We start from the raw sequence: 24,576 nt of genomic DNA, 5'->3' as shown, positions 1-24,576 counted from the left end.
TATGATGGTGGATTTGTCAAAATTTCTGTATTTTTTACTGGTTTTATCATTGTCAAGACATTTGCCATTGCACTTTGCAGATATTACAAAAAAAAATGAACCTTTCGATTTAAAGCTTTCGTGACTGCAAGGATTCATCTTCTTTGGTTCTTTCGGTAAAGTCACGTAGAATGAGAATAAAATAATAAATTGATAAAATAAAATAACACAATAATATTCTCACGATTTTTCGGCCACAACACAAGCGGCCTTCATCAGGTGAAGGGACGAGACTGTCTGGAGGACAGCGCTGGAGTGAAAAAGCCACGCTCAGATCACGACCTTTTTTTTCACTCCAGCGATGTCCTCCAGACAGTCTCGTCGCTTGATTTTATTTTATCAATTTATTATTTTATTCTCATTCTACGTGACTTTACCGAAAGAACCAAAGAAGAAAAAATGAACCATTAAAAAATATGTTAGTATGTCAAATAGAATTAAATGGTCGACATGTTACCATTTTCAGCTTTTTTGGTAAGTTTTATGTATATTTGGTGCACATTTTCAGTTTGGAAAAAGTATATTAGAAAAATAGTTGGACAAAATATTCACACATTTCACCATTATCTTTCACCTTTATTATTTTGGACATTTGGGGAACTGACATGTTTGCTGAAGGTTTCAAGTCAACCATTATTTATCAGCCTTTTTTTTAAATGGACAGGTTAGAATTAGTTTTTCATTTGTCAATGCTACTGTTAATAGTTTTCTCAAATATTACAAAATACCACCGTTTAACACGAAGGCTATTATGGAAAAATACCACCATTTGGTTATTTTGGGACATGTTAAATATATAAAATATTTTGAGATTCTGAACACATTTTTGGGAAAAAAACATGTCTTGGAGAAGTCTAAAGTAAAATATACTTTTGGCATCCTCACTTAATCGCAAAATTGCCATGAGGTGGCAATAAAGTCCCTTATGTAAATGTATTAAAAATGCGCTTAACTGAAACGCTACTAAATTCAGAATATAATTGTTCCGATATAGAACGCTACGTGGTGGACAGCAGAGTAGACTGTTCCACAATCCATTGCTCGATGTTTTTTTTTTATTTTGACCTGCTTCTGCACTCGAGGGTAAAGTGGGCCACGATGTGCAACGAACATTGGCCTGACGTCTGTTAATATTTACTCCGTTCACTGATTGGATGGCCTTGATAATATTGGTTAGAAATACAATTGACGCCTCTCAACATTTCATAACTACAATGACAAAACGTTAGACTGCTTTAATGGACATTATTCGCTCACTCGCGAAGAGACAGACTCAGAGAGGCTGCTAAGCGTAGACAAGCCGGAAAGGCAGCCACGTGATTCGTCAGCGCCAACACTCAACCCCCCAAGCTCTGCGGCCCTCTATACATTCAGGTGTTACCAATCAATTAATGAATGTTTACATGTGGGATGAAACCGGAGCGAGGGGGCAACGCACTATCCCATACAGACGGAACAGGTGGAGTCGTCCATATTTGCTGTACGGTACTTCCTCGACCCCCACTGGAAGGGAGTTTCACAACATCTGCGTGTGATACACCAACCATCGCTGCCTCTACAGGGCAGGATTCCGGGCCGGGTGCGTAGCCACCACCAGTGCCCCGCCAGCCAAATACACAGACGCAGAGAGAGAGAGAGACGTGCCACATTTCACAAGTTGTCGAACAAACCAAGGCTTATGACTAAAACGCGGTCTGTGAAATCATGTCGCATGTGTCACGTAGAGTAGCACCCCACCGTCGGTGTAACCAACCAAACAGTCTGTGTTGTGTTGTTGTCGTCGTCAGCCTCGTCACTTCGCGCTCTTGGTCAGAGGCGCGGTGATTCGCGCGCGTTCGCCGCTTGCTGTTTGGTTCCCGGTTCCACCCCAACGGCCGCCCTGATTAATACCGCGGGTTTAGCGACCACGAAAGGCCGAGAGTCGATGCGTCGTCCGAGATGCCGATGGCGTCGCTCGCAATGCGAGGCAATTGTGCCATGGCTCAAAAGGGTCAAATTTGAAAAATTACACGACCATTAGTCAATCGGAATATGCAAAGTAACCATCACCCTGTAAAAACTATTGTAAATGTTGTGGATTTGCTCTCCAACACACCGGTGCGCTGTACTTGTAACAAATTGGCATGTTCTGTTTACAAACCTTACTAATTGGCTGTGTCGGGTGGTGGCGGGTTTAACAAAACATTTCTATTTACCCGATCTAACCCCACAAAACACCCCTGTATTATGCATGATATTGGTCGTGAAAGCCGACAGCGTGTTAAACCATCACCCCCTGACTGCAAAACAAATTGCCAAGACAGGGAAACGAGCAATGTGACTCGAGGTTCTCAAGCGTAATAATAATAACAACACCTTCCTAATTAAATACTATTAATACCTCCATTTAATGTTCAGTCGTGGCCTCGGGACTTTTAATTTTGTAATGCTGCTGCCATCTCTCTGCTGCTGTCCTTTGGGGCCTGTCTCCGAATGCGCCACCCCCCCCCCCCCCCCAACTTAAAAAAGCCCTCCAGTTCAACAAAAGTTTGGAGTGGCAGTGAACCCATGAAATTCTCACCGCACCGCCCACGCGAATAACAAACTCGCTTCCTCCTCCTGCGAAGTCGCGAGCCGTGGACCCATTCGTGGTGATGTGATTCACGTTTGGGAATCGTCGCAGCCCGCCCCAAATCCCTCCTCGCTCTGCCTCCTCCCGCCCTCCCAAGTCCGTGGGTCGCACATAAATAGCCTGCCGCAAGTTGGCTGCGACTCCGAGAGGTTGCAAGAGAGAGAGAGAGAGGGGGAACGTCCCAGACCGAACCCACCCCAAGTGAAAGTTTTTGCGGGCGCAGAAGATGGAAGGTAAGTGGCCGGTTTGCCTGCTGTCAACACTCTTCATAATTATTGTACGCACGGTGTGGTCCAGATGTAGCGTGACACCCCCCACCTCGCCACCCATTTAAGTTACTAAAACTTGTACGTTTTTTTAAGTAAGGTCTATTTAAAACAGAAATGAGTATGCAAAGTAAAACAAAACATCTCAGGCGTCAATCAATTGGGAGTCACAGGATATCTGGACCACGCTGTAGACCTCCGTTCATGATCCAGCAGTGGATTGAGTGTTGTTCATGACAGCAGCTTTGCGGAGTGGAGCAATTGGTGCTCGTGGTTTCGTGCATTTCACCACAGCACTCGACTGTATCAACACTCCCGCCGAGAGCCGACCGCGCGTGGTGAAGTATGGCCGAACAACACGTGTAACGGTTACGGCCCTGGGACCCTTGACACCGTAGAGGAGTAACAATGGGTTTTAAATAGTAGTATAATGTTCACGGATGTATCAACTGCCTCAGGATACGCTGTGAGACTTGTGCATTGTTTGGCGCTCGTTACGTGGAGCAGTGCTGTGTAATGATTGGCTTTCCGTTTCAGGGGTTTTATTAATGAAGAGCACGTGGCGTATGTTGTTCTGTAAATGTAAATGGTGTATGAACGTGTGCACATTAATTTGTTTAATCTTTGAACTCACGTAGCGCCGTGTCTTCCTCTTAAAAGTGCTCACACATTTCGTCCCAAACACAACAGCCTATCGCGACACTAATTGCACTGTCACATTGTAGAGTGGCGATAGGCTCCAATGATACCCTTTAAATGTGACATTCTTAAACACAAAGAGTGATTCCACAGGGCTGTACAGTGTTTGCATTACTGTATTGACCAACCTCTGGCCATGGCAAAGTTATACTGTGACGGGTAACGGAAAGTATGTGCTGCTCATAATTGCAGAACCCTATGGGGATGCAAACCAAACATTGTGAAATATCCCACGACAAACGCTGACCCTGTGAAAAACAAAAACAGTATCTTTCAAGACAGATTTTATCCATTAGATTGCAAACGCGTGATAGAATTTTAACACGTTTTTGTTCAAGATTGGAATTAATGATGTTTGCAGCCGTCATGGTTTACTGCGTACCAATGGCATTCACGTAAAGTAAAACATAAAACATTACACAGGCATATGCTATATTCTTGGTTCTTTCAGTAAAAGTCACGGAAATAGAAAACAAAAATCTAAATTAAAAGCAAAAAACCCACGACGTTTTGACCGCAACACAAGCGGTATATGCTAATTAATTATTCTAAATTGATGTTAGAAATAGCATGATACACGGGAAATGTGAACATCCATTATCCTCAGCGTATTGTTTTGCCGTATACAAGAGCGTTAGACCTATATGAGTGGTGCGGTCACCTCCAGTTTAAACAGACGGATAACCATTGTCTCTAAGGTGTGACAGTGGCACAATGGTTGGTGCGCTGTGCGATACACCTGGCGAGCCGAGGTTCAGCTCCTGGCCACGTTCTAACATCAGTGACGAGTGATGTCTGGAGCGCTCCTGGACCACCCTGAAACCCACAACGAGCCCTTTCAGCAGCGGATTGACAAAAGGGCTGTTGAATCTAATATAACCCATTGAGACTAGTTACGCGATCTAACCCCAACAAATTCCTGTATTATGGGTCCATTGAGACTCGCAGTCTATTTTCTACTTCAAGGATAACCTATTAAAACAGATATCCACGTATGCTTCTCATACAGACCTTGGTCCGCCTCTAATCCACTCCAGGCACAGGCCATCATCGCACGAGTCCCAGCGAGTCCACGGTGCTCGACTTCTTGGAGACTCACCCCGAGCTACTGGAGTCGCACATCTTGGGTCACTGCACTGCGGACCAAGTGAATCGCTGGCTGTGCAAGCTGCAAGGTCGGGAGAGCGCTTCACATGAACACAGTACCGCACAAACACACCGATCGCACCGCCCGTGTGGTGAGCCTTACTGTTTGGGTCGAGTGCAATTACAAGGCACCCGCTAAGAGGCTGGAATTGAGCACAAGGGGTGGGTGGAGTCGGCACCACGCCCGACCGCCTTCGTCTGCCCCTCTCGGATGTTTATGCACTGTGAAGCAGGTGCTCATTTGAGGCTTGGGTCGACCCACGGGAGGCACAGGCCCGGTTCAGATCATCACCACTGATGTTAGCCGCGTTCGGCAATCAAATTGGGGTCACTGGGTTCAAAGCGAAGTGCATGAAAAACCTCGCCACAGTCCTCTCTCCCACACTCACCCAGACACTCACCCACACGCACGCGTGGACGATAATGGAAAACAAAAGTCTGTGAGGGGCGTCTCTTGGAGTCCCTGCAAAGCGCTGATTATCAGCAACAATGGAACGCGCGTGGCCACCACATCCCTCCCCCAACTTCCCCAATTGAGTTTATTTTCAGAGGCCGATAAGAGTCCATGGGGTCCGACAGAATTCAAATCAGGAAAAAAGAAACATCCTCCCACTGTTAATTGAATTCACTGAATCATTTCAACCCCTTCCATGTTTTGTCCTCAATGTTCCATTAAAGTTGTTTTTCATGCAAACCAAACCACAAGGGGGTTTATGTGATCTGAAGGCTGAGCCAAGCATTGAAGTAGCCAAATTTCCATCTTCCATAATGATTTTGTGCATTCATAATATTCGTCTCCATTTTACTGTTGCTAAGACAACAGCTTGCCCTCCCTTATACGAAACAATTTCGTTTTAATTTGAAGTGCAGTATATGTACGCAATATTAGCATGAATAAGGGCTGGGAAGGTGATGCATTGGTTAGTGCAATGTGCAATGAACCTAGTTTCCTCAGTTCCATTCCAGGCCATGGCTAACATCGGTGGCGATATACGAATCGGTTTTGGGCTCATTTATATCCCACTAACTCCCACCGACCAGTTAGGTGAAGTAAGGTCAAACAACTCCACTGTCCAACACTCTGTGGGGATGCCCTCATCCAGCAGCGTATTGACAAAAAGACCGTACGGGGGTCGGAGTTTGGAGGGCAGAGGAGCAATGCTCACGACGAGTGACGCTCCGGGCGAAGAGAGAGTTGGCGCAGTGTGGAGGACAGGCGGTGCATCTGGCAGTCATCTCGGTTAGTCAACCCATGGCACCTGCTGGGTCTGTTCCATGACCTCCTACCAGCGGGCCTTCGCCTCTTCACCTGATGGCCTCAAAGTGCACCTAGCATGGCACAAGCATCGTGGCCATTTAGTGGTGAACGGCGGTTGTTGTCGTTATTGTTGTTGTGTGTATATATCTGTTTTTTCACGTTAAGTTGGTCTTGCGTCGGCAGGAGGGGGTGGCGGGGGCCTGGCGAGCTCGCCATCAAAGAGTCGCTCATCCCTGCTCGCCCGCCGGGGTCGTCCGTTTATCATCGATGTCCACCTGGGCGACTCCTATCGCTTTGAGCCTGACCGTGATGAGCTGAGCCTGTCCCTGCGCTTGGGTATGACGTCCACTGCGCCCGCCACTTTCTTCACTGTAGCCACACTTCTTTTGCTATACTCATACTTGTTTAATTATACCCATAAATCATTTAATATACCAACCACTTAATTAAATTTACCTACCACTTAATCCACTATACCCACACTTTACTGTAATTACCGGTGATTCACTTTACCCGTACTAATTCATTAATCCCATAAATCGTTCATTTACTCAGTTTATCTGCAATACACACGCTTTATTTACGATATCTACCAATTGATGTAACATCCCTTGCTCACCGTACCCATACTTTATTCATTATTACCATCACTAAATTCGCTATCCCCACATACGGTTATGATACGAGTAGTCATTTTTGCCCGCTTATACCCATACGTACATAGATACGTAATTCACTTTATCCATACTCCATTCACTTGACATAACTACAACATATTCTTGGTTCTTTCGGTAAAGTCACGTGACTTTACCGAAAGAACCAAGAATATGAATCCCTGCAGTCACGAAAGCTTTAAATCAAAATATAACGTCAACACTTAATGTTTTCATATTTATTTTATTACTAAATTAGGCCAGTAACTACAAGAGGCCCTGACAGGATCCGCCCCCACACTGCAAAGCAGTGCCCCCCCTGACTGAAGCAAGTCCTTCCTGTCGACAACCACCACGTAGTACATCATGTCGATAATTACATTTCAACTTATACCGCGTACAGTATTCACTCACTCGTAGACAGAGAGCGACTTGGAGGCGCGAGGGACTGCAAATGAGCAGGAAGGCAGCCACGCGATGGGCCGTGACAAACTTTTCCCAAGCTCTGTGGTTGTCTCTATATTAAGGTGTTATTGGCCAATTCATGAGTGTTTACTTACATATTTCCCTGCTATCTTATGCCCCCTTCCCATGCCATCTCATGCTCAACGGTGTCACCTGAGCTCCCTTCTGGGCCTGTGTAGTGCCCTCACTATTAATGTCATCAAAGTGTTGACACAAGAACAAAAATCCTGTGTAGCCGACTGAGACCTCTGCAGAAAGTGTCGTGAGCGAGCACACAAAGGGATTGGTGTAGCCAGCACCACGCCCGTCCGCCGTTGCCTCTCCAGCGCCGGTGTTCCCACACCGCATCAGGTGCTCCATTAAAGCTGAAGCGACCTAGGCGATGCCCGGAAATGGTTCAAATATATCTCGCCACTGATGTTAGCCACAGCGGAAAATTTGACTCAGGTCACCGGGTTTGTGTCGCAGCGCCGCTGTACCTCTGCACCCCCGCAATAAACTCACAGATGAAAACGAACTATGTGAATGGCCATCAGTGTCAGGGCTTTAGTTTGAACTGTGGATGAGCAGTTGCAAAGCTATCCAATGTGCCGGCGGTGGCAACTGTACCAGTGCTTGTGGGCCACAGGTCTGCCAGGCGCAGGGTGACCGAGAGGGGTGCTGCCATCGGCCCCCATTTCGTTCCCTTTACCGGGTGCCATGGCAAGCATGACACACGCCACTCGAAATGAGTCGCGCATTGGCCAATCCCCATGTGGAGATACGCCACCTGGCACATCGTCTCGGCAGGGCTGCTCCTTATAAAGACGAGATAATGATTGCCCGACGTGAGCCTTCTGCGTTCACTCCACAGCGGAGCCACTGTGGACTGTCACTGCCTTGAGAATTATATCACTGTTGCCCAAGCATAATTTTTGAGTTACTGGAAACGGACACTTGGCAATCTGGACATTGAGGTTCACCTCTCTCCTACATTGTTCAGGACACAGACTGCTTGAGGGAGATGGGGCCAAGTGCCAGAATGGAAAGATGTATTGCCACACTGTACACGGGACACTTGAAGGGAATGTGTGAGTGACGCCAAGATAAACAGGTCCCACGGAAAATCTCTCGCCATCATTGGTCGGTGGGCGAGCGGTTTGTGAGCCAAACATCTGGAACCCTTAGCGTTTGAAAAGTCGAGTTAATAAAGGCAGCTCACAACTTACCCAAGGGCAGGGAGCATAAATACTTTATGACCGAGATGTTATGCAGGGACTGAAAACAGGCAAGCTGTATTTAAAGGAACACGAATCACACACAAGCTCGCGTTGCGCAACCTTTCTCAAACCGCGCTTATTCTTCCTGAAGCGGTGCTCCCGTTTCATGGCGAACGTTGCAACACCGGCGGCAAATCCCTGCCGCTCCCAACCCGTTACAGCGACTTGTCGACAAACAGCGGAAATTTATCGGAGTGACGGACCAGTCCTCTTATGGCAGACAAGGCTTCACTGTGACGCTAGCTCGCAGCCAGAGTGACTCATAAACATTTCTGGCAGAGCTGATATGCACGGTCGCAACACCGTGCAAAGCAAGGGGACAATGCATCCATTGAGCATGCCTAATTCGGCTGGACATTTGCAGTTATGCATTTTTTTGCGAGTATCCAAATACAGGGTGGGCTCACATCCGGACGCAAACGTGGGGGGATGAAATGTATTTAGATATTTAAAACCCATCTTGCTGTGGGTGTGGAAGCAGTGACGCACGCCTTAAATCCAGCGACACAGGTGGCAGGGTTGGTGAAGTCATGTAGGGCACGACCCACTGACTTGCCGAGCAATGGGGTTCTTGTAGGAGGCAGTAGAGAAAGTAGGTTTCAGACCTCTCTACCAATGGTTCTCTTGTACGAGTGGACATTTTAGGGACATTGGAAAGTTTTGTTCCCCAATGAGAAGAAAAAATATCCAGTACCCAAAATAAGTTAACCAACGGAGGATTATGAAAAAAACATTCAAACTTGAAATTTCATGGACAATGAAAAGGCATGTGTAAATGCCTCAATTAATTGTTTAATATCACTTCCTACACTCACGATACATGCATTGTGTTTGGTTCTATTATTGCGTATTGCAATATGTTCAGGAGCTAAATGATGGTAATGTGTGTCTGGCAGCCACAAGAGGGCTTCAAGAGAGCGACCGTGTCGTTTACTATCTGGTCAATCGTTTGGGTTGCATGCCTACAATGGCACTGTAGCTTGTCTTTCACTTTCCAATTCATGGAGGATGTGTGTGCATAAGACTGTTGCTGTTCTTAGCAAATGATGGTTACATCCGTGTCTTCAAGGAGGAGTGCCAAATCCAGGTGGTGCGATGGTTGGGTCTCGGGTGGGAGACGGAAAAGTCTTCTCACTGTGGCTCCCCCTGTTGCGTGTTTTTGTGTTACCTTAAACGCAACTAATACGGTCATCTTAGTGAAATGGACATCGTTAATTCATATCGCATCATGTCTGCATTTAGGTTAAAGTTAACGAGTGGCGCATGGAACAATATGAGACACAAAACGTGGAAAACATAGAAATGGAATTAGAAAAACAAGGCAAAGGCAATAAAAACCTATTTAAAATTCGAATTCTTCCAAACCTAGTAAATAAAGCCAACGGTGCAGCCCTGCAATTGCTTGCACAGGCCGCTGCTGGCAGATGGGCCTCCACTCCAGGTAGCTGTATTGGAGCCACTTTTAGAGGATGGTAAGCAAAGACTTTAACCATTAATATCAAACGCTCCTCGCGTGCCGCAGGCCCAAACCCACAGGAGAGCCACAGGACTCTGATCCTGCTCAGCTCCAACGGCGCCGCCAACGGGGACGGCGGAGGCTGGAGCCTTGACGTGGAGTCGCTGGCGGCGGAGGAAGAGGAAGAAGCAGCGATAGAAGTCCCCGAGCCCGGCACCATGGCGTGGGAGGAACGACAATCGCTGTCTCTCGACCTCTCGGCGGTCGCGATGGGCGGTGGCGAAGCGGGGGGCCATCCCGCCGGCGGACGGCTGCGTCTGTCCGTGAGGAGCCCCGCGGACGCCATCGTGGGGGAGTACCTCCTCAGCCTGGAGCTGATCGTCGGCGTGGAGCCCCTGCAGATCACAGGCTTCACCGTGGGCAAGGTCTGGATGGTGTTCAACCCGTGGTGTCCCGGTACGACCCCCAAACAAACATCGTCACCGGCTCCACCGTAGAGAATTCCTGTGTCCACATTTGGCGATTGCTTGAACAAAACCTTGATTTTACTTAAACAGTAGGCGGTGTGATGTGTGTGTTTAAAGAAGGCAAACCAAAATAGAAACGTTGCAATGTGGCGTGGCCCACACAGGTTTTGAACTCGGCGATGCATGTCGCCCACGAACGCCTCGCCGAGTAGCAAAACGGATTCTTAGGCGGGGGAGCCACTTCGGGGACGTCATGGGGAACGATTCGTTAACGACGAATCCGTTTTGGTAGGGGACGCCGTCTACATGGAGGATGAAATCGGCGTGAACGAATACGTTCTCAACGAGAAGGGGCTCATCTACATGGGCTCCAACGACTACATCTACTCCATCCCGTGGGACTTCTCGCAGGTCACAGTTTGCAGCAGCTCCCGCACCAATCCTCGACACACATTCCGCCCGTCGTGCTGCGTTCTGTTGCTCGCTCCCAGCAGGATTTGTCTCCGCCTTGGCTTCACCTCTGGCGCCTCTCGTTATGTCGACAGTTTGCAGATCGGGTGGTAGAAATCTGCTTCCAGATTTTGGACAACAGCAACTCGGCACTGGACGACCTGGAGAAGGACGTGCTGAGACGCGCAGACCCCATCCACGTGAGCCGTGTCGTGTCGGCCATGGTACGCGACGATCAGCGGTGCTGCTTTTGATGAAGTGCAATGGAATCCAATTTAACGAACTAACGTTGTGCTCAACTTAATTTTGTGAACTGGCCAGGATGTATGTATGTTGAACTTCTTTCGCACCGTACGAAGCCGACCATGCTAATCACAGGTGCGGAGAAGGATAACGAACTAAACACAACAAGGAGTTCTCAAGCAATGAGTTTTCAGTAACCGCGGCACAGTTTTTCCCACAAGACCGAGCATATTAAGTGGGGTGGCAGTTAACACAAAATACAAACGTCCCTTGTATTTATTTTAATATTGCACCAGGTACTCGGTTAAGGTTGAATCAACCTCGTGGAGGCCCAGGGCAAGGCACACGTACCACTTCTCACTGATGTAGAGTTATAGGGAGGAATTGAACTCAATTTGCACGGTTCGAAGCTCCGTGCACGAACCACTGTTCAAGTTTAACACACGGATTCACACAGAGCGTCTGATCCGTCCGTCCTGCGCGCCCTCCCCACGCAGATAAACTCCAACGACGACCGGGGGGTGCTGAACGGGCGGTGGAACGAGCACTACACGGACGGCACAAACCCCATGCACTGGGCCGGCAGCGCGAACATCCTCCGGCAGTGGAGCGACAGCGGCTTTGAGCCGGTCCGATACGGCCAGTGCTGGGTATTCGCTGCTACCGCCTGCACCGGTAACGTTCGGGACACGCGCCCGTGGACACGGTCTAACGCACGGCTCTACGACTAGTTTTTGAGCGTGGGCCACGTCGAGGATCTCGTAGCTCTCCGCGGGCCGTCGGGTTCACGAGCGTGGCGTCACGAGCAGCCCGTGGAGTTGCTCGCCGTTCGTGTCGGTCAAAACCACACCGCGGGCCAGAGGCTGCAGACCCCCTGGTCAGAGCATCGGGGAAATCCTGGATTGAAGGCTTCCAGGTTTCAGCCACTTGTGATTATAACGGGTTCTCAAGTGTAGTGAGTTTACAGTCTCAGCCCAGCCATCAATTTGACTAAATCTAAATTACGAGAAATAAAACGCATTGCTTTCACTGAAATGGGGTGAACGCTTCTCTATTAAAGGGTGAGCGGAAAAGTGCGCTTTGGGTAAGAAAGAGGCAGTATATGTTAATTGAAACGTGTTGTATTCACGCATGAAAGCACCGCTCTAAAATTACCGCATTTTTTTTCAGTCTTTCATTTACAACCTCGCCATTAAACTTGGGAGAAAATTTTATAGAATACATCGAAATATAAATGTGCCATCGAATTTCCGAGGTTCAAGAATCCTTGCAATAGAGCTGCTGCGGACAATGGTGATGATGATATTCCATTTGACAGCAATATATTACCATGTACTTATTCTACATTTTATAGCACGGAGTCATAATTCAAACGGTGGCAGTTACACAAATGATGTAAGTGATAATACATCATAAAATTTACGTCGTATAAAAAAGGAACTACATCACTCTGTACAACTTTAAAGTGCCACTCATTTATGCTGTCTATTAATTTACAACGCTCGGCAATAAATTATTTCCAGGGAAAAAGTTCCTTAGAATAAGCCCAGCGAATCAGTGTCCTATTATTAATGGACAGACAGGTACGGGAATCTCACGGAGAGAGCAAAGCAACCACCCGTCAATCCGTCTAACATTATCCAGTAGTATTTGTTTAAGCCAGCAAATCCTGCACTGGTTTCGACCTCCTGGGTCTCGTCAGCAGGGTCAGTCTTGTAAAATAAATGCACTTCCTCGATGCATATTGTGTCCGCTGTGTGTGAACGTGTGTCTCTGCGCCGTGGATAGTGCAGCAGTTAGCGCGCTCCACAACGAACCCGGCGATCCGAGTTCGATACTCGCTCACGGCCAACACCAGCGCCGAATATCTGAACCAGTCGACTCAGCCTCAAATGAGTACCTGGTGCAATGTGTAAAGATCGCCAAGCGGGAGACAAAGGCGGCCGGCCGTGGCGCTGGCCACCCACCCCCTCGTGTGCCGTGCCGCCCTTCAGAGGTGCTGCTCGCTAACAGCGCTGGCCCCCGACAGTCTGTTAAGGCTGCACAAGGGAACTTTGTTTTCGTCTTTGTCTTGTTTTCCCTGTGTGGTCAAGATTACCGCACTGCGATCATAAAGTTTAATTCCCGACCACGGCTAACATCAGCGGTAACTGTCTGAACAGGTCCTGGGCCTTTCCTAGGTTGACTCGGACATAAATTAGAAACGAGGGCAACGTGTAAATATCAGCACCGGAGAGACAAAAGGCAGCGAGGAATGGTGCTGGCCATACCGCCTCCTTGTCGCTTCATGCCGACCTTCGCAGCTGCTCGCAGACAGCACTTGCTGCCCCAACGGCCTGCAAAATAAAAGTCTACGCACATCGTTGTCTCTGTGCCCCCTGCCCGGTTTCCGCCCAGTGCTGCGCGCTCTGGGAATCCCCAGCCGCTGCGTAACCAACTACCTGTCGGCGCACGACACGGACGGCAACCTGGCCTGCGACCGCTTCTTCCGCGAGGAGGACCTGCAGCAGGTGCTGAAGGGACGCAATGACTCGGTGTGGTGAGCACCCCCTTCCTCTCTCCGCCGCTGCTGCTGCTGCGACGCGACGATGGATTTTTTGTTGGTTTGTTTCCAACTCAACGCGAGCCCGCGACGTAGCACCGGTCACGGGACAAGAAGGGCGGATTGGGGGGGGGCATAAATCCCGCAAGCAAAAGCCCGAGATCGACGCGGCTGGGCTTGGCGAAGAGGGGTGGGAATGGATTTAACACGTGGGCTGTCGTGACCGGTGTTATTCACAATAGAGGTTTGTGGGTTAGATCGCGTAAATAAAACGTGTCGTTAACTGACCGCCACCTCCGATTAGCACAGTTGGCTACGTACGGTGCGAAAGAAGTTCAACACACACATACACCCGACACAATCAATTAGTAAGGCTTGTCATGTGAACAAAATGTGTCCGTTAGTTACTACTTCAGCACATCGGTGTGATGGCGAGTAAAGCCCCAAAGGAGTGAACGAAGGAGCAAAACGTCGTTCTCACTTGTAAATGTTTACTCGCCATCACACCATTGTCCTCAAGTAATAGCTGATTGGTACATTGTGTTAACTTGACAAACATTACTAAATGTTTGTGTCGGGTGGTGGTGGGTTAACGGCACTTTATATTTACGCGATCTAACCCAAAAACCTTTATTGTGCGATGATGGATAATTACGGAAGGGGAGGCATTGATAGACATCGTTAGAATAATGTAACTTCATACGGTAATTCATGTACAGTCTTTTCGTTACTCCATTGCTGGATGAAGGCCTTTTCATGCCACGTGGGTCATAGGGCTGTTTGACTATACTTCACCGCCTGGGTCGGTACGCATTATTGAAGTCCGAGGGCCGACAGAGAGCCCCGTGACAAGCTGACACACACAGTGGTCACCCATCAGCCTCCATCCTGCTTTGCTTCTGAGCTCTGACGAGATCAAGCGCTCTCCCCAGCGATTTGGTAACAGCAAAGCGTCCCTTACGTACGAAGTGATAATCCGTAACGGAATGCTTTAATTCGGTGGCGATAATGCACGGTGAAAGGCGACAGCTCCAGTTATCCTCGCGTCCCGTCGAGCCGACGCCACCGTTTGAGTGTGGCGCGTTTCCTCGTTCCCCAGGAACTTCCACTGCTGGGTGGAGAGCTGGATGGCGCGGCCCGACCTCCCGCCGGGGAACGACGGCTGGCAGGTGATCGACCCCACACCGCAGGAGCGCAGCAACGGTGAGCGCAAGGCAGGGGGGGGGCCTTCATCTGGTCGGGTACGACCAAACCCCCACCCCCCCCCGCACAGCACGTTACTCGCTTGACTTTGGCCATGCCTCGTAAGCCAACGGCCAGCCCTCACCGATGCACTCGCAGCTCATCTTGTTGTCACGACCCCCTGCAGCGTTGCAGCCCGTGATAGCGAAGCCTGGCCGCGTGGCGAGCTGGTGAGCCGTGACCCCCCACCACTTCGCTGCGCCTGCGATGTGCGGTTTTTGTCCCCCCCCCCCCGTAAAGTGCCAGGTAAGATGATCAGCCCAGGCCGCAGTGACGCAGAATAAGGATGTTTAAAATGAAGTCAGAAAAAGATAAAGACGATTGCAAATATTTGCGGCGAAGAGGAGCGATCATGAAACACGTCGAGGCCATGTTCCCAATTGTATGTCATTTCATGAATAGTAAGTGGGGCTTGAACAGAACAGGTCACGAGAAGGGATGACAGCCAGTGGTTAAGACTTCCGTCGGTTTGGCAGCCGGAGGAGCGGACCGCTCTTGTGAAAAGCGTGCAGGTGGCTAAACGGATCGGTGCATCACCGGGCCATGAGAGATGGGGAGACCTTCATCCAGCAGTGGAATGCTCATGGCTGCTGCTGATGATGACGGCGATCCGGTGGCACATGTGCGTGGCGTTGTGCAGGCGTGTTCTGTGTGGGGCCGGCCCCCGTGGTGGCGGTGAGGGACGGGGAGGTGAGGCACCCCTACGAGGCGGCGTTCGTGTTCGCCGAGGTCAACGCCGACGTCGTGAACTGGGTGGTGACGGCCGGCGGAGAGAAGCGGCGCGCGAACTGCTTCACGGGCTTTGTGGGGCAGAACATCAGCACCAAGCATGTGGGCTCGGACGAGCGGGAAGACATCACGCACCTCTACAAGCACCCCGAGGGTCAGCCGCACGGTTGCTCAATCACGACGGTCGCCGATGTTTTTTCCTTATCTATTACGAAGAAGTTTTACCGCATGAGATGTGACCATCTGTTTGGAACTCGAGCGGAGGAGTGTGACCCTTCACGCTAAGAGAATGGCCCAGGGAAGCGGATATCACAGAGCTACCTCTGACCTGTGGTCAACACAGGAGGGGGCCACTAATTTCCAACCGCTCTTCGACTGAGAGCAATGCTCGTCGTCTGAGAAGTTAAACCAATATTTTTTTAATTCTCAGACAGACTTCAGCCAAATTAAAGTACAGAACCGAATTTAAACGTGTATTTTTTAGGGTGTAGTTATTGGTCATACGAAAGATAGAAAGATTGGTGACCAGGCCGAGCCAATCAATTGGCTGTACTCGAGGACCGGGTTTAAAAGGTTCTGAAACACGAAATAATACAAATCTGTTCACACACAAAGACAAACATCCCCCTATAGCCTGAAACGATTGTTGGGGCAAGTGCTGTTAGCGAGCACCTATGGAGGCTGGCACGGCTCACAAGGGGGTGGGTGGGCAGTACCACGCCGGGCCGCCTTTGTCTCCCTTGTGGTGATGTTTACACACCACTCTAGGTACACATTTGAGGCTGAGTCAACCTAGGGGAGGCCCAGGACCAGTTCCGATAATCGTCACCGGTGTTGCCCGTGAGCGGGAATCGAACCCTGGTTTCTGGATTCGTAGCGCGAACCGCTACACTGCACACACAAACACACACACCTACCCCAGCAGGATTATAATTCACCCCTCCAAACATTTGCTTTGAAATACAGAGGTGGGGGGGGGGGGGGGGCAGGTGGAGAGGAGGAATCAAAACGTGTGTCGTGAATTCTGGCGAATCTGGTAAATGGGCACGAGGCCGCGCTCACGCTGCGCGTCCTCTCCTCGGCGGCACGGCGGGGGTCGACGCGCAGGCTCGGCGGAGGAGCGCGAGGCGTTTGAGCGCGCGGGGCGCGGGGCGCGCGACGCCGCCGTGGTGCTGCGCGACCTCGAGGCGCTCATCAAGCTCAGCGCCTCGGCCTTCGTGGGCAGCAACGTGGACGCGCACACGGTGGTGCGCAACCGCTCGGGGCGCGACCTCACGCTCACGCTCACCTCGGCGGCCGCGGCGCTCACCTACACGGGCCAGTGCGGGGCCGAGTGCGGCGCACGCTCCTGCAGCGTCACCGTGCCGGCCGGACAGAGTGAGTCGTCGCCTCCCGCGTCTCCTTTAGCACCTCCGTCTCGCGGTCTTCTTCTGCTCCCCATGTTTCCCCTTGTTCTTCGACTTCTTCAATGCTTCTGCTGCAGCTTCATCGTCCTCCGCTTTGTCAAGCTCACATTCTCGTCCTGTTCTTCTGCGTCGTCGCCGTAACCGCCGGGGCTCGTCTGCCCCTGCCATCGCCGGCTCACTGCGTCGCTGCTGCCTGCGGAGTTGTTCTTCCCCGGCGTGTCCACCCCTCGCTCTGTTCTTTGATGTCGCTTGCCCAGCTCTGCCTCGTCCTCTTGATCCTTCTGCTGCTTATCCTCCCCCGCCTGTCACCGCTCGTGCTCGTCACACGCGCACTTGATTACTTATAAAAGTTCGCTTTCACCTCTTGCCTTCATTCTCGCCACAGATACTTTTGCAAACATGGTCTTTGTACGATATTGTTGAAAGGCTTCTGAAAGTTTTAATTTCACCTGCTATGGGCTGTTATCCTTGTTGGTCAATGTAATCTTTCACAGTTTCTGAGTAGACCGAGGCTCTTAGAAAAACTCCTTCTTTGTGGGTCAGAGTCCAGCTAAAAATCCCAGCACCTCGTCCTGAGTCATTGCACATTAAGAGTTTGTACGTGAACACTTGTTCGTGGATTAACGTACAAACACATCACGTATACAGGTATGTAAGATCATAGATGTTACATCATTGCCCAAATGTTAAAAATATCTGAACAATGCAATGTGCAGAGGACCCACAATAGTCACTTTTGAAATTAACGAACAGACTATTTAAATTACGTATACCAGTCAAGACATGACGTGCAGAAAGATGCTTTGTTATAGTTATCTAAATAGACTAAGGTAGTGTTAAGGGTGGCGGCAGTGGTCAGAGCACCACATTATTAACCCAGCCACCCAAGTTCAATTCCCAGCTGTGGCTAACATCAGTGGCGTGAACGAAATCTAAACTAGTCTCTGGGCCCTCTTCACCAAGCCACACCGAGCAGCATGGTGAAGCATGGTCACGTGACTCCCGTGACAGAGACGTCATGGAGATCAACCATCGCCCCCTACTGGCAGATTTAACACCCCAGGTCACTCTTGTAAATGAGACCTCCGATTAGCATGATTGGCTACGTACGGTGTGAAACAAGTCCAACATACATACATTCTGGCTACTCGAGTTATCACCTGGCCTACACAGAATACATTCAAACGAATAAACCTTCCCAACATTACATGGGTAAAACCCATTCTGCAACAGCTTAATTTTTGCATGCAGGGCGTGTCGCGATTGGGTTGGCATCGCTTTCGCCGTCATTCCCTGACGTACCACGCCCTGCATTGTTAACGTGCTGCGCCCTGCATCGTTAACGTGCCGCGCCCTGCATCGTTAACGTGCCGCGCCCAGCATCGTTAACGTGCCGCGCCCTGCATCGTTAATGTGCTGCGCCCAGCATCGTTAACGTGCTGCGCCCTGCATCGTTAATGTGCTGCGCCCTGCATCGTTAACGTGCCGCGCCCTGCATCGTTAATGTGCTGCGCCCTGCATCGTTAATGTGCCGCGCCCTGCATCGTTAATGTGCCGCGCCCAGCATCGTTAACGTTCTGCACCCTGCATCGTTAACGTGCTGCGCACTGCATCGTTAATGTGCTGCGCCCTGCATCGTTAATGTGCCGCGCCCTGCATCGTTAACGTGCCGCGCCCTGCATCGTTAACGTGCCGCGACCCTGCATCGTTAATGTGCCGCGCCCTGCATCGTTAACGTGCCGCGCCCTGCATCGTTAACGTGCCGCGCCCTGCATCATTAATGTGCCGCGCCCTGCATCGTTAATGTGCCGCGCCCTGCATCGTTAACGTGCCGCGCCCAGCATCGTTAATGTGCCACGCCCAGCATCGTTAACGTGCCGCGCCCTGCATTGTTAATGTGCCGCGCCCAGCATCGTTAACGTGCTGTGCCCGCACGCCTCCTGAGCTTGTCTGCTGGCCCCTGTTGCCGCGCAGCCGCACGCGAAACCCTGCGTGTGAAGTACAGAGACTACGGAGAGCACCTGACGGACCAGAACCTGCTGCGAGTGACGTCCCTGCTGGAGGAGCCCTCGTCAGGGCAGCTCGTCATCATGGAGAGGAACATCACACTCAAGAGGCCCCGCATCACCGTGACGGTGAGGGCCTGACCCCGCGCAGACGTCCGCGTAAGCGGCGGGCAGTCGAAGTGCACCTAGTCTGGCACGAACGCCGTGGTAATGTCGCCATCGCGTAGTCAACAACGGTGGCTGGTTGTTGCCAGCTCCTGAAAGCGGGAAAAACGGCGGTAGGCTTCGACCTTTGACCTTCTCAGGTCGTCAAAATTGTCATTGGACACTTTGTACATCTACAGCCACACAGCCCTTTCTGTGAGTCTACCTTGTAAGCCATTAGGGATATCTGGCCATACTTTGTTAGACTCCTGAGTGGGTTGGTGAAAGTGGAGGTGGGGGAGGTCATACCATGCCCGAAATGCCAATTACACGCGTCTCTTACGCACGACGGTCACCCATCTGAGCACGATTCAGACCTGACCCAACTTGGCTTTCAAGATGTGATGATGAGGTCGGGCACAAAAGTAAACTAGTCCAGGATCCTTAATACAATCCTTGAATCATTAAATTTGTGGCTAAATTTATCACTATTCACTTTTACGAAATGTTGGCACTCTAAGGGAACCAAAACGGGTGATTGAATATCGCAACAAAAGTCGCAAACGTTGCTACCACAGGAGTCAGAGAGCTGGGCAACTAGAGGGCACTCTTGCTGCAGCGGCCTTGACTGATGAATGACCTGCCTGGGTCTCTGGCAATGTATGCAAATTGTGCATGTATTATAATTGTATAATGTATGGAAATTGTACAATGCATTAAAATTGTACAATTGTAGAATGGAGGGTTTCCTCAAAGCTTTAACCCACAAAGTCTCAATGTCTGGCAAGTAAGGAGACTGTGGATGAAAAAGCAAATTATTTTGTTCATTGTCCAAGCATCTGTGGGGAGATGTAACGATAACCACCAAAAGTTGACTGAAAATTACTGTCATGAAGTTACCTCCGGTTATCTTCATGTATGCAACATATATCTTAATATATAAAAGTTCACGTTTTTTTTCCGCGACACCCATCGATTAGCGCACAGTTGGTAGACTGTAGGTGGCTGACAATGTACAATTGGTTTACAATGTACAATTATCTGGGTGGCGCGGGGAGATAGTACCGTCCATAATACAGGTCTCTTGGATTAGATCGCGTTAATAAAAATGTGTCGTTAAACCCGCCACCACCCGACACAAACAATTGGTAAAGGTTTGTCACGTAAACAGAACATGCCAATTCGTCACGAGTACAGCACACTGGTGTTTTGGAGAGCAAATCCACAACATTTACAATCTGAGTACGACGTTTCGCCAGTAATTACAACTAGCTTCATCAGGCGACAGCCAGATGTGTGGCTGTCGCCTGATGAAGCGAGTTGGTCGCGAAAGGCTACGTGTAAAACAGACAGTACCGTGGCAGATCACGGAGCCAGCACTGCACAGATGCTTGCTTCGAATCTGGGTTTCAGCCACCTTAGGTTAAATTGGAGTTGACGGTCTACGCCTGGTTACCACAAAGTACCATCGTATGTCAGTCATTTTAAATTAAATTTGTCAGTTTCTGCTCTGAAAATTGATTATCCTTGCCAGTGTGTAAACAGAAGCAGTGGGGAGACAAAGGCAGCTGTGGACATTGGCGGTCCAGGCAATACCACCATTTAGCGAGTCGAGCTAGCTTTAATCGGTGCTCACTTAGCAGAACTTGCCGCAAGAATCTATATAAGGCGACACTTGAGGGTCATTATATTTTAGTTCCTATATTAATATGGCAAAGACAAGACAAAGATCCCCTGTGTAGCCTGTAACAGACTGTTGGGGCAAGTGCTGTAACAGACTGTTGGGGTAAGTGCTGTAAGCGAGCACCTATGAAGGCCGGCACAGCACACTAGGGTGTGGGTGGCAACACCACGCCCGACCGCTTTTGTCTCTCATGGCGATGTTTACACATCGCACCAGGTACTCATTTGAGGCCGAGTCGACCTAGGGGAGGCCCAGGACCGGTTCAGATAATCGTCACCGGTGTTGGCCGTGAGCGGGAATCGAACCCGGGTCACCATGTTCATAATGCAGCGCGCTAACCACTACGGCTCCCCACACCACACGCACACATACACATGCAGTAGCGGTGCCTAAGTTTGCCCAGTGCACTGGAACACAGAGAGCCATTGCTTAGAATCGTGCCTTTGAATACGCAACTCCATCAAGCAGGCTGGCTCTGCGCTGTGCGACACGTTGCCGGCGCACACTCCGCCGTGGGGAGCCTGGCATGTGGCCGCTGATGGAAGCGAGCGATCCTTTGTATCAAAGGCAAAAGCTGCTCCAAAGCAGAAAGTCGCCGGAATTGCTACCGCTGTTAGAAGTGCAAATGCAACACTTGTGTGCGGTTGTTGGTTCCCCCACCTGCTGTTTGAGGCCAATGAAGCATAGAGAGATCCTCTCTCGCAAAGTATTCAATTCAGCGACATGTTAATTAGCGGTACGGTGTATTTTTGTTTGTTTCTAAGATATTGGTCACCGGTGTTAATGAATTCCCCCATTCCTCTGTAACCATTTGTGCATAGTCTGCAGGAGTTTCTTGGTAAGCAATGCATGCGCTGTCTGCACAAAGGCTGGAGGAGATTTCCTGATTGAATCCGGTGTAATGGGTTTGTTTCATTCTCTTGCAGATTGTGGGCGAACCGAGACAAAATCGGAAGATAAAGGCCAGAATCTCCTTCACAAACCCTTTGCCTTCCAAGCTTATCCACTCCGTCTTTTCTATAGACGGCGAAGGGCTCACAAGTCTGCAGAAAATCCCAGAGCCGTAAGTTTTGATATTCCTTTCATCCGTCTCCTATTTTCAAATCCACAAAGCTGCAATACTGAATAATACAGCATCGCAAAGCTGCTTTAACGCAACACAGTTCAACCACCACGTAGGCTTTTACGGTTGTGTTGTACAGCTCTCCCGAGGTTTATTTTTTGGTTCTACCGCATGTTGATCAATACGTTGTCCTTTACTTTAATGTTATACGTAGGTTATGAATCGTGATGTCTTGACGTTTCGCTCCACGCGCTGGTAGCTTCTTTAGGACCTGAATTGACCAGCTTACTCTTTCTTCCCACTCATCGAGGCTCAGAGTTAACAGAACTGCTCACTTGTGAGTTGAAAGTGAATGGAGCTGCTCAAATCCGTTCCCTAAGAAGCTCCCGGCACGCGGAGCAAAACGTCGGACACAGTGCCACCCGAAAACGCATCAGACAGCTGTATTGCATGGCTGTAATACATAAATAAAAACCGCGATGAGAGCTACACAAGCACAGTTCTGATTGTCTTCTTCCCGTGCCCGGCTTCCGACAGAGCTGCCGAGATCGGTCCTGGAGAGACGCTCACCGTGACGGCGGAGTTGGCACCCAGCCGACCGGGAACGTTTCTGCTCTCGGTCGTGTTCAACAGCGACCGCATCAGGGACGCCCACGAGAGCAAGAGGGTCATAGTGCGGCCATGACGTCGTCCCCCCCCCCCCCCCCCACTTTTCCACCAGAACAAATGCTTTGCTTATATACAGTGTGCTTCCGAGACTTTGCAACAATAGCACAATAAATGTGCAGCCTCCGGGCTCTGCAGACAACCTGGAGAAGATTCCAGGCCATGTGTTGACAATGATGGCGAACACAAATCATCTCTTTCCTAAACAATTGCAGAAGTGTTAGAGAGAGGTGGTACCGAAACACGTAAGCTCTGCTGCGTGACACTTAGGATGGTGAGAGAGCGCATGGAAGTGTTTCACAGAACCACTCCTTCGAGTGACCTGTTATCCATACACAGCGGATGTCGTTTGCCCCACTTGCCCCGTTGCAACGATTGTTTTCTCGCAAGGCAGGTCGGCCAAACCGATGTTTGTAATTCTCAGCCGAAAGTAGGCAAATAGGCAAATAAAGTGTGGGAAAAAAAAGGCGAATTATTTTTATGCGTACAGCCAATGAGTCGCAACCGTCAGTGAAAAGCTCGTTCTACTTTTTTTTTGTGAATTGATAGCAGCCCGCACATTCTGTAATCCATGATCTCGGCGGTGCTGGCTCATTTGTTCTGACCCCTGCACCACTCGAGCGCTCCATAACAATGGCTCGTTATTGAAGACACGGGGAAAGAAACGTCGCGTTCCAGAGCGCATTTAATTCGTAACTTCCTTAGGCGTCACTTGCAAAAAAAGGAGGCAACTTGTCTCGCCGTGTTTTTGGCTCGTGCATTGCGTCAAGGGACTGATTTAATGCAAATATCTTGTCCATGTAGGCATGCCCCACATGCACTTGGTATGTACGTTGTGTTTCCATTTTTAGTTTTTATCCCGATTTAAAAACACGCAACATTGTGCTCGCGCTAGAGGAAGGGGCAGAGTGAAACAAAACATCGAAGGCTCTCGCCCTACAGACATTACTTTTTCACGTAAAGTACCGGGAGCCGGTGTTGACGTGGCACTTCGGGTAATGGAGAAGGGCGCAATGTGTGCAGGCCCAGGCGCTTACACAGACAGCTCCACCAACCACTCTTCTCTTGACCCCTGGCGACGCGCACGTGCCACCGATGATGACCATAGTGCGCTCTTGGTCATCCGTCACCAGCAGCCACGATCGATCCACTGTTGGATGAAGGCCTCCCCAAGTCGGCGCCATTCCCTCGCGGTCCCGCGGTGCGACGCTCCGCCCACCACGTGTGCATGCGAGCCGATTTTGTCGCTCCGTCTCCGCGTTGGACGTTCGCTCCGACGCGTTCCATCTCCATTGCTCGGCTGCCACTTCATCATCATTACTGTTCCTGTCGTCCCATCAATTCCTTCGCACGATGTGCCCTGGCCCGAGCCCACTTTTTTTAATTCAAACTTAACAAAGGTAAAGCGAGTGCCGCTAGTATTCCGACTGTCTCCAAGAGGCAGGGGGCTGGTAACTGTCGGTCTGGATTTGACGCCAAAACTCGCTCCCATTTTACCATCCATCAGGTTAGCACAGAGGCAACATTGAGAGCCGTAGGGTTTTTTTTTATGCCATCACATTTATCAACAAAGCTGCTGTGAACTTTGCTTCTGCTAAATGGGACCTTTTTTTGCACGTATCAAAGTATGAAAAAATAAGAATAGGTTTTACCCTTTCTGGCAATGAAACAAATGTTAAATTGTTCAAACACCAAATCGAAAACTTTTGCAAAGAATCAAGTTCCTGCATTAACCACACACAGAGTAGTACTTGTGGTGCACATGCAAACAACCATGCTCTGATAATATTTGCATAATATATTATCTTGCTTCCGCTATACTCTCTCTTACGCCCATAGAGCTGGGACAATTATTACAATCAATGGAATGTCAATAATTGTTGTGAGCGCAGCCTTCAATTCAAGAATTCCCTTTGTCTCAATTGTATTGTCTCGTCTGTCATTTCCTGGTTTTGTCTCATTTTGACAGTTCCCTGCACTGCATTTGCCAACACTGGCTGCATCATCAAATGTGATTGACATTTCAATACATTTATAATTAGCAATCAGTATACATTTTTACAAATGAAATGTTGATGCTTG

The 24,576-nt window shown here is 49.6% G+C and overlaps 1 protein-coding gene and 1 long non-coding RNA gene across 3 annotated transcripts; one reads left to right on the top strand and one right to left on the bottom strand.

Annotated features, from left to right (window-relative positions):
* Positions 1-594: 594 nt before the first annotated feature.
* On the bottom strand, positions 595-4,745 carry LOC116946006 (uncharacterized). The gene is made up of 2 exons (XR_004403407.2): positions 4,627-4,745; positions 595-4,431 (listed from the first exon to the last, which is right to left on the bottom strand). It is a non-coding gene; the product is annotated as an uncharacterized LOC116946006 (long non-coding RNA).
* Positions 2,586-24,416, top strand: LOC116946005 (protein-glutamine gamma-glutamyltransferase 2-like). 2 transcript variants are annotated; one of them, XM_032960776.2, is made up of 14 exons: positions 2,605-2,883; positions 4,653-4,790; positions 6,203-6,355; positions 9,919-10,308; positions 10,612-10,730; positions 10,865-10,993; positions 11,510-11,687; positions 13,410-13,551; positions 14,654-14,757; positions 15,437-15,679; positions 16,633-16,902; positions 18,906-19,066; positions 21,692-21,828; positions 22,366-24,416. In XM_032960776.2, the coding sequence occupies exons 1-14, from the start codon at positions 2,877-2,879 to the stop codon at positions 22,511-22,513; spliced, it is 2,319 nt and encodes a 772-aa protein (XP_032816667.2). In that variant the 5' UTR covers positions 2,605-2,876; the 3' UTR covers positions 22,514-24,416. The 2 variants fall into 2 exon arrangements, with proteins under 2 accessions (XP_075925724.1, XP_032816667.2); XM_076069609.1 differs by lacking the exons at positions 18,906-19,066; positions 21,692-21,828; positions 22,366-24,416 and adding an exon at positions 17,009-17,948 and having other exon boundaries at positions 2,586-2,883.
* Positions 24,417-24,576: the final 160 nt, after the last annotated feature.

This window comes from Petromyzon marinus, chromosome 25 (assembly GCF_048934315.1).
Source record: "Petromyzon marinus isolate PM22_M1 ecotype Great Lakes invasive population chromosome 25, UKy_Petmar_22M1.pri1.0, whole genome shotgun sequence".
Lineage (NCBI taxonomy): Eukaryota > Metazoa > Chordata > Hyperoartia > Petromyzontiformes > Petromyzontidae > Petromyzon > Petromyzon marinus.
This window is presented reverse-complemented; position numbering and strand designations above follow the sequence as displayed.